Source organism: Azolla caroliniana, unplaced genomic scaffold (genome assembly GCF_043228905.1).
Source record: "Azolla caroliniana isolate FFs.n. ecotype wild unplaced genomic scaffold, voAzoCaro1.0.p SCAF_723, whole genome shotgun sequence".
NCBI classification, from domain to species: Eukaryota; Viridiplantae; Streptophyta; class Polypodiopsida; order Salviniales; family Salviniaceae; genus Azolla; species Azolla caroliniana.
In genome coordinates, this window is record NW_028231158.1 from 5,168 (window position 1) to 16,762 (window position 11,595).

Genomic DNA, 11,595 nt, shown 5'->3' on the forward strand with positions numbered 1-11,595 from the left:
TTTGCACATGAAGGAAGGAAGGTGTGCATCCATCCATCACATGAAAGAGATTTGTGAAGGAGTAGTAGCAATAGTAGTAGTAGTAGTAGTAGTAGAAGAAGAAGAAGAAGAAGAAGAAGAAGAAGAAGAAGAAGAAAAAGCTGCTCTGCACTTGTTTCTTGAGTTAAATAAATAATAAACGAGATATGCATACATATGTATGTACATACATTACTACATATATAATCTTCAAACATATTCTTTTCAAGGGTTTAAGGCAGAGATAATAGACTCTGAAACAGAGTCTCTGATACAGAGACAGAGACAGAGACAGAAGCTATGGCTTCTCCTCCTCCTCCTCCTTCTTCTTCTTCTGATCCTCCTCCTCTACAACCCTCTGATGATGGTATCCTTCTCATTACCAGAGGCCCGGCCTGGGGCTTGCCGACTTCTTGCCCTCTCTGCTTGCCTTCCTTCGTCTACCTGAAGCTCTCAGAAGTCAACTTCTCCATCTTCTACAACGACACCGTGCCGGATTCAGGTTTCCACTTTTTTTTACCTTTCCTTTTCTTCATATTTTTCTAGGGCGTCTGCTTCTTTTTGTGCTTTTGTTGCTGCCTAGTCTGCTTGAAATGGATCCTGACTGGATGTTTTCTGCTTACTCAGTCCGAATTGGATCTTGATTGAATATATGGTTATCCCTTCCTTTATGCAACTCACCCTGCTTATATTCTCTGAAACAATATGTTTTCTAATTAATCTCTAGGAGTTAGCCCGTAATTTATCATCATTTTATGTTTTCTTTCTCTTCCGTGAACTTTTTTCTGCTTCATTCATTCGATGTGGATCTTACGTTTTGCTCCCTTTATGTTTAGTCGCTCTTAATTGGTTCAAATTGAAATTTTTCTGATTATTTGCCCTCAAATAGAAGTTCATCGCACGGTATCTCCTTAATTTTCTGCTTTCTTGCTCTTCATTGAACCTGTTCTTCCGTCTCTTGGTCTGAATTGAACCTTGAATGTTATTTTATTACATTGCAGAGGACTTGCCAACTCTAGAATATAGAGAAAAAGCTGTGTTCTCTGGAGAAGGAGGGGGTATTGTGGAGTTTCTCAAGGCAGAAGATATTACCGACCTTGATGCAGGATTCTCGAATGAGGAGATTGCTCAGATTCGAGCTCTCAGTGCATTAGTTGAATCACATCTCCAAAATGCATTGTTGTGTGAACTATGGAGCAATGAAAACAAAAAGATTGCTCAAAGAATTTACTTCAAGGCTTTGCCTTGGCCAATTAACAAAATCTTACATTGGAAACAGCAAATGCGGAATCGGGAACTATTAGGGCTGAGAAAGTTTAATATGGAATCCAGAACTGATGAGGTACACCTTCATCCTTCCCCTTCAAAAATGAGGTAGATCAGTGTTGTATTTTCTGTCCAATGTTGAAATTTCAAACCAGGTCATCATTATCCTGAAATGTGCAGAATTCACTATCCAGTATTTTACTATGAGATTATTTCACATTCAAAATCTCATCAAAATATACGGTCAAGTTTAAGATTATGGTCATTTGACTATTGTGTGAAAATCTTAGGTGGTGTTGGACGTGGTGAGAATATGTTTGACATTTCTTTTAACCCTGTTTTACATTGTCTCTGGTTAATTATTTGACTTGTTAATATTTTAGTAATATTGTTTTTTCAATAAATAAAGTGTTAAGGCTAGAAATGATTATTATAAATCAAATTCATGAGAGCATAAATTTAGTAGGGAGATTCATTCACTGTATGCATGGGCATCTGATTGTGTATGCAAAGATTAGGATAAATATGGCAAAAATAAAGTTAACATGCTTTTGATTTGGGAGTCTCAAACTCAAACTTTTTTTAATTATTGAAACAACAACAAAACTGAAGAAATTGTCAAACCTAAATAAACCTTTCAAAACCAAAGTGCATAAAAGATCCTAACTATTTTGTATAAAAAATGAAATTGAAATTCATCAATTTTTAAATATGTTAGGGTTTCTATTTTAACAGTAAGTTGTATTATAAAAATGGCCCTAGAAGCCGTTTAAGCTGTAATTTCAAGCTTTATAAACCATAAACCAAATACATTTCAAATCATCTGTTACCTCCGCAAGCTAAATTTAACCCAAATCAAACCGTTTTCTAATTTTGAAATTCGAACCAAACTGTTCATGCTGTTTAGCTGTTGAGTCACAGTTGTATGGTTCATTAGTGATTTAAATCAAACCACTGTTGATTGCTATTTGAATACACAAACCTAAAATTAAGTATGCAATTGTTCTAATTTTATGTAGTTTACTGGTTGTTTAAAACCAAAATTAACTCTGATTCATCTTTATTTGCAGATTGCAAGGAAAGCAACTGAGGCATATGAATCTTTCTCAAATCTGCTCAATAACTACAAGTACTTCATGAAAACAAGGTAATTTTGTATCTAGGTATTTAGACTTAACTGCAATAAGTATCTTATTCTGTAGATCATGTTTGTGCAAGGATGTCACAGGCCATCAAGTGTAGATGCTTTATTTCTCAGCCATGCCCTATTTGTTCTGCATGTACCTCTGGTAAGTGTTTCTTGTCCTTCAAAGTTTAATCGCAATATTGAATTTAAGCACTTTGTGCAACTTTTTGTATCCAAAGTCCCTTGTTATTTTAAAAAGTAGGATTCTGAGTAACTAGTGACCCATCCAATACGAACATATCTTCATTGATAGATTTATTTGGCCTCACATGAGAATGAAAAAACAGAGTATACTGCATTGTGAGAATTTAGTTGTATTATCATTTTTTGTTAGCAATACCATTCAACAGCTCTTCAACTACAATCTGCTTCAGTTTACTGATTATTGTCTTGAGCAGCCATGAGGCATGCTGTCCTCACAAAGAATGCAAGCTTTCTTCTGGTGTCCATTGCTGTTATGGTAGGGTTAATATAGATATTGATAGATATTATTTAATTTGGCAGGAAAATTCATTACTGAAAGGAGAGTTTCAGAAGTATCCAAACTTGATCAAGTATGCTGAAGATCTACGAACTGAGTTTTTAGAAGGTCGAGGCACGACACCCATTGCCAAATCTATCTATGCAACTCCAAAAACAACAGCAAACTACACTAAAGGTATATATATCCGTATGTATAAAACCAAGGAAATTTTGTAACATAATTGTGAACTATCAGCCGAGGTTTTAGATACCCTCTTAAAAAATAGACCCTAGATGGTTGTGATATTTGGTTAACATATGTGAAGGGTCTTGTCCCGTGCATGAGCATGTTATTATTCTGATTATGGGTGAAGTTTGTTTCCAATAATTAGTTGTCAACTGTTATTTACTAGCAGCTTCTACAAGGACCCGCAAAGAACAAGAGCCCAAGGAGAGATCTGAAAAAACAAAACTATTTAAGCAAAGAACAAAAATTTTCCTTGGAGCACAAGCTGTTGCTGTTCTTGCATTTGCGTATATATGGGGTGTTTCTTTAATAAGCGACTTAGAGGACTATGCAGACTACGAAAATGAGTGAAAAGTCAAGCAGAACAAGCTGTGAATGATTGTAGTGGCCATACTTGTGTGCTGGTTTCTCTTTAAGGCAAGCAGCTGAAGTTCAAATAAATGTGGTGGCTATAAGGCCATTTGTGGACATCAAGTCATTTTTGTGGGATTTTGTGTTGGGAATATTGGAGAACAAGTGCCCAAACAAGTGGCCATACGTTTTATCAGCTCTCTTTAAGGTGGAAGGAGCTGACGTTCTACTAGTCTATTTATGAACGTCAACTCCTCTTTGTGGGATTTTTGTTTGGATTATTAGAGAGTTTTGGAAATAGAAGTGATGATGGTGATTACAAAACTGGTTTACTTAAACTTCACTCAGACACTGGAGGAGAGATGAAGGTCAAATAAATTTATGACTGGCAGACATCCACTCATTTTAGTGGGTTTTTGTTTGAAATATTGGAGTTTTGGAAATAGACGCGATTATGATCAAATCATGATTAAGAATGGTTCAACTTAGTTTTCCACTCAATCCCCATTATTAATTGAATACCGTTTCTTGTTGACTCTTGAGTTTTAATACTTGTTAAGAACTGAAAAGGAGGATCCAAACAATGTTAATGGGAAACAAGTAAACAATGGCAGTTATGACATTAGAGATGAAAGTCAAATACATTTATGACTTGCAGACATCCACTCAATTTAGTGGGTTTTTTGTCTATAATAGTGGAGAGTTTTAGAAATAGATATGATGAAGATCAAATCACAAATCACGATTAAAAAGGCTTTGACTAAGTGCTCTACTTCATCCACATTTTTTAATTGAATATTGTTGCTAGTTAACTCTGAAAAAGAGAATTCAAACAATGTCGATGGGAAACAAGTTCATCTTTTGTTTGGTGACTTCTTGCTCCCCTCATTCCCATTTAATGGAATATTGGTTTTGGATGACTCCTGATGCCAATGGTAGTAATCAACCGCACTTATTAGTCATTCCAAGGTAGATTAATATACAGTTTGTATACTTCCTTAAATTAATAGAAAGAGTGTCAACATTTACAGTTTGTGCTTAAGCACTATTCATGTTATAGCCCCAATGAAGTTCTAGTTCATCCTACTCCAAACACCTAAAGCATGGGAATTAAATATTAGTCATGTCTAATGTAAAGAATGCCCTTCAGCACTAATTCATATTTGTTAACAATTAGGGTGTTCAGTATTTTTCTTGTTATTAGGTATTGTCTCAGGGGATATGGTCTAGTTTAGACAAATCTAGCTCTGTAGACAACACACCTGTTTGATATTAGAATATTGCAAAGACAGGCCTCTCGAGTCTGTCCTTGTTTATAATAATCTCTATCACTGTGATAAACAGAACCATACGCAAGCTCTTGTAAACATGTCTAATGTAAACGTCGGCACTACATATTTTGCTTGCAAGATGTTTCATGTTTTCCCTTTGTATTATGGTGTGCCTCAGAAGCTTTGTAGACAACCCACTCCTTTGAGATTAGAATGAGTCGACCAAAATATTGCAATGCAAGGCCTCTCAAGTCTGCCGATGCTTAGGATCATATTTCTTATAGCGATTAACAGAAACATGTCCCAGCTCTAGTTGTACCCCTTAAATAATTCATGCAAAGTCTGCATCTGCTTAGGATCATATTTCTTATTGTGATCAGCAGAAACATGCACAAGCTTACATTACACCCCTTCCAACTTCTAAAATACTCAAAGCACTTCTTCCAAAGGATACCCAATTTATGTCTGTCCTCTGAAGTTCTCACCATATCCTGTTTATTGCACTGTCAAGAGAACCATTTGCATGTTCTTGTAATATCTAAAGAATACACAACGCATACTGATGACTTTGCTGTACCCAAGCTGTAAGTTCTGCCAGCATTTGTCATCAGCACAAAGATGAGCATATTCAGTGACTTGTCAATATTAAGGGCACTGTCATTATTAAAACCCCAGATTTCTTGTTATCGTCAACCAGTTAAAGTTCCTCCAATACTAAGGCACTCACGCACCGTCTTATCGACATCACTGTCATACGTGTATAAGGATCTCTTACGAATTTCTCGTCACTTATTTGATGCTCACCAGAGTTACATGCCAGCAACAGAATCATATAATGGTTTAACATTAGTCAGGGTCCTGGATACACTATAAAGCCAGATATGATCCTATAGCACATCGTCAGTTCTACAGTACCTTTCTTCCATACAAAATCCTCTTGGTCCTATATGTATAAGGGCTTCTTATGATTAAAATCCCAGGATGAAAAAATCCTCACAAGGCAGCAAACAAAGCAGGAATTTATTATCTGTTATATTTAGCTTTTCCCAGTGTGAATGCTGAGAACATTTCCAACAAACCTGAGGTGATTGATTATATTAATGAAAACAATAAAGACATTAATAAATCCACCAACAAAAAATAATACAAAGATAAGAAGTCAGTTGAAACTAAAGCCACAACAGAAACTATGATACCGACAAGATGAGGAGATCAACAAGGAGCCCAATGCATGGGTTCCATCCAAATTTAGGCATAGTTTGATATTTGAGCACCAGGAAATCTGAGTGATTTCAAAAAGAACTAACTTTTGACAGATGTGCACTGATATATTCACTAAAATTCAAATGTTTCTTGTAAACAGAGAATCACTCATTTATGCCAACTGAACAAAACCCTACGTTGTTCCAATCACAATACCCATTAAGAGAACTATCTTCTGGCTCTCACGGTTTTACTCCTTTACATATTCCCACATCAGACATCTTGCAGAAGCAGCTCACACAGTTCAAGACATAAAAAATACAGACCAAAAGAATACTGCAAAACAAAGATTTTTAAAAGCAGATGAACCAAACAGAAAACCCAAAAGTACATGAAGGAAGCAAAAAAGAAAATCTCATTTAACATGATTTGCAAATTTCAGGAATGGCATATCATCATAACAAGGCAAAGCACAATATCACCACTCCAATCTCCATAAGCACCACGAGGAACATCACCGACCAACACAACACTATAACCGGCACAGTGCATAATCTAAATTTGATTGATGATGAAACAATAAAAATAAAACCAATCCCAACCACCTCAAAACACAAATTAAAAAGAATTATCTGCCAATTGTTTGAAGCCAAACAGTTGAACTTCCTCTGCAAATTTCAAGAATATGATCAGCACACCATCACAGCACACGATCATTAACGAGCACAGGCCAATAATCACCCTTCCCATCTCCATACTCATCATTAACTGACCAGGAACCTCAGCTATCAGCACAGCACAACACTATCCAAACCAGCACAATGCATATAATATAATTTAGAAGAAGACAAGTATGAACAAAATGATGAAGCAAACAACACACTTGTAAACAAAAAATATACAGAGCCAATCGTGCAGCTAAAATTAGCAGAGTCTTTCGGCAGTGACATCTATAAGACTATACCTCCCAACAACTTATAGAATATCAGCAAACGAGCATCATCAGGTAAAAACAGCACTTTTGTGCCCACCGCAATCATAATCAGCAGCAGCACTGCTACCAGCACAGCAGCCTCACTCATCACAACTCTACCACAACCCCCGTGCATGATGCAAATAAATTAGGGAGCAGCAAGTCATTTCTACAACAATTAAAACCAAACAGATTCGTTGAAGCTACAATATTGATCCAATCTGTCTCACCATAGATGGCAATGATTCTCTTTTCACATATATCTAGGTCATACAGTTTCTAACAACTACAATAGTAATTGGACTAACCATCTAAAGGAAATTGCACATCTCATGAACCTGAGAAGAAATACTCCGTTCCTGTCAATCAGCATGGAAGGATCATCAGTTTTCTGCAGTATAACTCATAAACCTATGAATCAACACCTAGATGTAGTGATTAAAACATTTATAAAATACAGAACTGAAGAGGAAACTCAATGCATGAATTTCGAGAGACTGGGGTAATGGGTTTACCTAGTTGTCAGAGTTATGTGAGGGACTGCGGGAAGGTGCATCAAGAGATCGACTTCTAGTACGGCTCCTAGCAGCAGCACGATCAGGGGATGAGCTTCTCTTAGGCACTGCAGCGGGACTTCGAGCCCTATCTGGAGGACTTCGTGGAGGAGATGGACTGTCATCCTTAGATGTACGACCTCTGCCAGGCAAACGAATTTATTAAATAGGTAAAATGGTCTTTGTTGTTTGTCAAATACATTGGAAACAAATGCATCAAATTCATGAAATTGAAAAATTTTAAACTTTGATTCATAGTTTTTTATTTATAAAATGAATAAAATGCGAAAAAAAATACAAATTATCTATCATGTAATTCTACAATTTGTGATGATTCTATATAATTTCCTATTACATAATGCATGAAATTCCTCAAAAATAAGGAAATATTTGTAGGGGAATATAATACGATAATATAAATCCTTTTCTACTAAATTCCTGCAAATTGTATATTTCCTTCCGATTTTCATATGTCACATGTGCATGATAATGAAACCCTGGCAGATTAGTAAAGAAAGACCTATCCTTGCTAATATGTTTAAACATACCTTTTACTAGCATATGGAGACTCTTCTTCTCTGTAGGATCCACGCCTCGGATGGTCATCATCTCTACGGCTGCGGATAGGGCTGCGGCTGCGGCTGCGAGCACGAACAGCACCCGGGCTTCCAGATGGGCTGCGACTGTCACTCCGACTACGGGATCGGTTACTGCGATACTTCACTGGACTCTTACTCCTGCTCCCACTACGGCTCAAACTTCGACTGCGACTCCGTCTAGATCTCCTTGATGAATACCTATCCCCCTCACGATACCGGTCTCTTCTATATCTATCACGACTGCGACTACGACTGCGACTGCGACTGCGACTGCGACTGCGGTATCGACTGTGACGGGAGTTTTCATCCCGGTACCTGTATCAGAGTTATGCATGATGCATGTTAATAAATCAAATGAGGTGTACAGATAAAATGGAAATTGTTTGAACGTGCAATACCTGGACTTTTTCGAATTTTTATAGGCAGCATCAGATATCCGGCCTTTCTGACTGGAAAATATAATGGAAATGCATTAACAATAATCTGAAAACAGAACTTAATAGAATGGGAATTGGTTACAATGTATAAAACAGAAACTGACATAGACACTTACATTGATTCAGCATTGGGACCATATTTCGCAAATTGCACCATAATCTCTCGACCATCCACCATCTTGCCTACATTATTACAGTCCGAGTACTAAAAAATTTAACACTTTACAATACTAACATTGTACATCAGAGATATTAAACTCAGCCTTTATGTACCATCTAGGCGATCAACTGCCTTTTGGGCCTCTTCAACATCCCTGTACCGTACAAATGCAAAACCTCGAGATTCACCAGTCCTGGTGAAGCAACAAACGTTAGGAGTAAACAATAAATTATTATATAGAAAGCAAAAAAACACTGCGCAGTCATGCACATATAATCATACCTTCTATCTCGGGGTATGAAGATATCAACAACCTTTCCATACCGATCAAATAGAGGAAAAAGGTCATCTGCACTAGTTCCTGAGTAAAAAACAGAATCTCTGCATCAGCAATATCATCCCTTCAAACAGAATACCTGTAGTCTAGCATTACTGTGTAATCAACAAAATGTAAATCGTTTCTTCGTGAAAACTGTAACTAAACAATTCCAAGTCAGTGTCCAATAGACTGGAAAGATTTCAGGAACTGTCTCATTGCAAAATAACAAGAACAACCAAACACCAATATGACGATTTAAAAGAATGACGACTAAAGTTTAGGCTTTCACTCCCCGAGTTGAAAATGATAATAATGGGAGCCTCCTTTGTGAAAATCGAATTGTATGATTCCGTCAATGACCACTGACTTATACCAAATTTTACATGAGCTAAAATAAGAATCTTTCTATCTTCCTCTCTAGAAAATTTCCCGTTTACAGTGACGAAATATAAACCATAGGATACATTTGTTAGCGTACATGTACAAACTATAGAAACATTAGTTATTTGGTATTCTAACTTCATTTATAATCTGCAACAAACACTTAACAGCAGTTATCAAAAACCTTTAGCGTTTTCATGTGTCTAAATACACCGGGAAAATGAAGTTTTCTGATGATTGATTAGTGTTTCTGATCCGACATGTATCGAACTAAAACCATATCTACTTACAGCCTCGGTCTTTTATTAATGTTCCAAGATGTCTTAGTGTGCTCCCGGAGAAGACAGTATTGCTTTTGTGTTTGTGCATAAGTTTTGGTAAATCTTTCTTTGTGCATTCTCTCGTTTTCTCTTTCTTCTTTCTTTTCGTAAGCTCTTTATGTATTCTAAAGGGAACTGTGTGTCTTTTACTAATTTTTAAAGACTGCTCAAAGCTACCAATAGCAATCCCGGAGATGGAAAAACAACTAAGCGTAGAAAAAGTAGATACCTTGAACAAGTCTGCGACCAAACTAGAAAAAGATAAATTCGGAAAAAAACAGTAGAACCCTAGAGCGCGAGAACTAAAAGAAAAATAGTAATTTTACTGTTAACAAATGAGTTCGAAACGAAACAAAGGAAATCCAAAAGTCCTTTTTGAGGCAGAAAGAAACATGGAAGGTGTTAAATCAAACAGCTGAAAATGGAATGCATCAACTTTGCATGAAAGGCCATGATCTGAAACCCTCGAGCACAAATAGAAGAAGAAGAAGACGGAAACGAAGACGAAATATGCAGAGATGGAGAGGGAGGGAGCGAAGGGACGAGGACTTACTGAAGGTAATGTTGAGGACGAGAAGGGAGTAGGTATCGCTAATATCCGGGGGACCAGCGCGGCCGAAGTGAGACATGGCGACGATCTGTTTCTTTCTCTCTCTCTCTCTCTCTCTCTCTCTCTCTCTCTCTCTCTCCCTGCGTGTCTGTCGGTTCTCTGCCCCTTTGCCTGTCGCTGAGAAAGATGAGAGCTTTACCTTGGTTAGCCTTATGAAGGCTTGGAAACGGAAACGTGTGGGCGGGTTCACACTATTCCTTATGTCCCAAACGCTCCCTTCTTGTGTGTGTCTCTCTATCTTTATCTGTGTGTGCCTTTTGTTGTGCCGCTCTAAGGCTTCTCTTCTTTTCGTACTCTCTCATCGTGTCTGGTTTTTTGGGACTCGCCATCTACGAGGCAGTTGAGACAAGCTTCGGCCGCTCCTTCACCTCGTGCTCGCCACAGTTTATCTGACTGAAAGCATGAAATCCAAGGTGGTGGAACACCCCCCCAAATAGAGTTAATGGATTTCAAAGTTGTTTCGAGATAGGGTGTTGTCGCATAAATCCAAGGTGGTGGAACACCCCCAAATAGAGTTAATGGATTTCACAGTTGTTTCGAGGTATGTTAAATTTCATGAACTTGTATATATGATTGATAAATAACGTGTGTCATTGGAGCCTTTGTCGGGTTTGTGATATCAAAGTTTTCTCAAACTCTTTCTGAAAAGAAAGCTACGTGAGGCCTTCAATGATCATTGGTGTATTGCAGTTGGGGATGTCTCATATAACATTATTGTCAGTCGTGTTAAACAATGGAATTGGACTATCAACGATTTAAAAATGTAGATGTAAAAATTATATAAATTGCAAACGTGTTTTCAAATAATATCATGAGCATATAACACGAATCAAGATCGAGAAATAACTTAGGATCGATGAAGTTAGACCATTGTCTCTATCCTTTGTAATATTTAACTCGTGACCTTTTATGTCCCAATTCAATTGCAAAAGTTACTTACACTAGAACTTTGTCTCTATTTTATCCATATGCACAAACCTTGTTGCTCATCACCACATCTTGCCCCCTTGAAGATGACAAAAACATTGTTGTGATGACACCTTATAGTATGTTAACATATCACTTTCATTGATACCATTACAAATCACGTGGCCTCATGAAGCCTGCATACAAGCACCTTGTTATCCTTTTGGTGACATCATCCTCCCTATTTGTGCCTTTATACTCGTAAGCATCATGACCACTACTACCTTGCTATCCAATTATTAAAGGGCAAGCCAAAAACGCAACAAAAAGTT

At 37.2% G+C, this 11,595-nt stretch overlaps 2 protein-coding genes across 4 annotated transcripts; one reads left to right on the top strand and one right to left on the bottom strand.

The window, feature by feature from the left end:
• Nucleotides 1–222: 222 nt before the first annotated feature.
• On the top strand, nt 223–4,019 carry LOC147847729 (mitochondrial outer membrane import complex protein METAXIN-like). The gene is made up of 6 exons (XM_087338887.1): nt 223–520; nt 1,020–1,360; nt 2,355–2,431; nt 2,513–2,573; nt 2,975–3,128; nt 3,349–4,019. Exons 1-6 carry the CDS (start codon nt 319–321, stop codon nt 3,528–3,530), a joined length of 1,017 nt encoding a protein of 338 aa, XP_087195013.1. The 5' UTR covers nt 223–318; the 3' UTR covers nt 3,531–4,019.
• Nucleotides 4,020–6,555: 2,536 nt separating this feature from the next.
• LOC147847730 (uncharacterized) lies at nt 6,556–10,470 on the bottom strand. Of its 3 annotated transcripts, XR_015532272.1 has the most exons (10): nt 10,301–10,470; nt 9,010–9,088; nt 8,841–8,920; nt 8,684–8,750; nt 8,529–8,579; nt 8,080–8,445; nt 7,493–7,673; nt 7,286–7,336; nt 6,969–7,146; nt 6,556–6,808 (listed from the first exon to the last, which is right to left on the bottom strand). XR_015532272.1 is itself a non-coding variant. In XM_087338884.1 (8 exons), the coding sequence occupies exons 1-7, from the start codon at nt 10,374–10,376 to the stop codon at nt 7,493–7,495; spliced, it is 900 nt and encodes a 299-aa protein (XP_087195010.1). In that variant the 5' UTR covers nt 10,377–10,470; the 3' UTR covers nt 6,871–7,336. The 3 variants fall into 3 exon arrangements, 1 of the variants encoding a protein (XP_087195010.1); XR_015532273.1 differs by lacking the exon at nt 6,969–7,146; XM_087338884.1 differs by lacking the exon at nt 6,556–6,808 and having other exon boundaries at nt 6,871–7,336.
• Between the last annotated feature and the right edge of the window lie 1,125 nt (nt 10,471–11,595).

Coding starts and splice junctions, on each gene's coding strand:
- LOC147847729 (XM_087338887.1), top strand. CDS start 319: ATGGCTTCTCCTCCTCCTCCTCCTTCTTCTTCTTCTGATCCTCCTCCT. Junction 521..1,019: donor CGACACCGTGCCGGATTCAG/GTTTCCACTTTT, acceptor ATTACATTGCAG/AGGACTTGCCAACTCTAGAA. Junction 2,432..2,512: donor AAGTACTTCATGAAAACAAG/GTAATTTTGTAT, acceptor AGGATGTCACAG/GCCATCAAGTGTAGATGCTT.
- LOC147847730 (XM_087338884.1), bottom strand. CDS start 10,376: ATGTCTCACTTCGGCCGCGCTGGTCCCCCGGATATTAGCGATACCTAC. Junction 8,921..9,009: donor TTCATACCCCGAGATAGAAG/GTATGATTATAT, acceptor TTGCTTCACCAG/GACTGGTGAATCTCGAGGTT. Junction 8,580..8,683: donor GGTCCCAATGCTGAATCAAT/GTAAGTGTCTAT, acceptor TATATTTTCCAG/TCAGAAAGGCCGGATATCTG.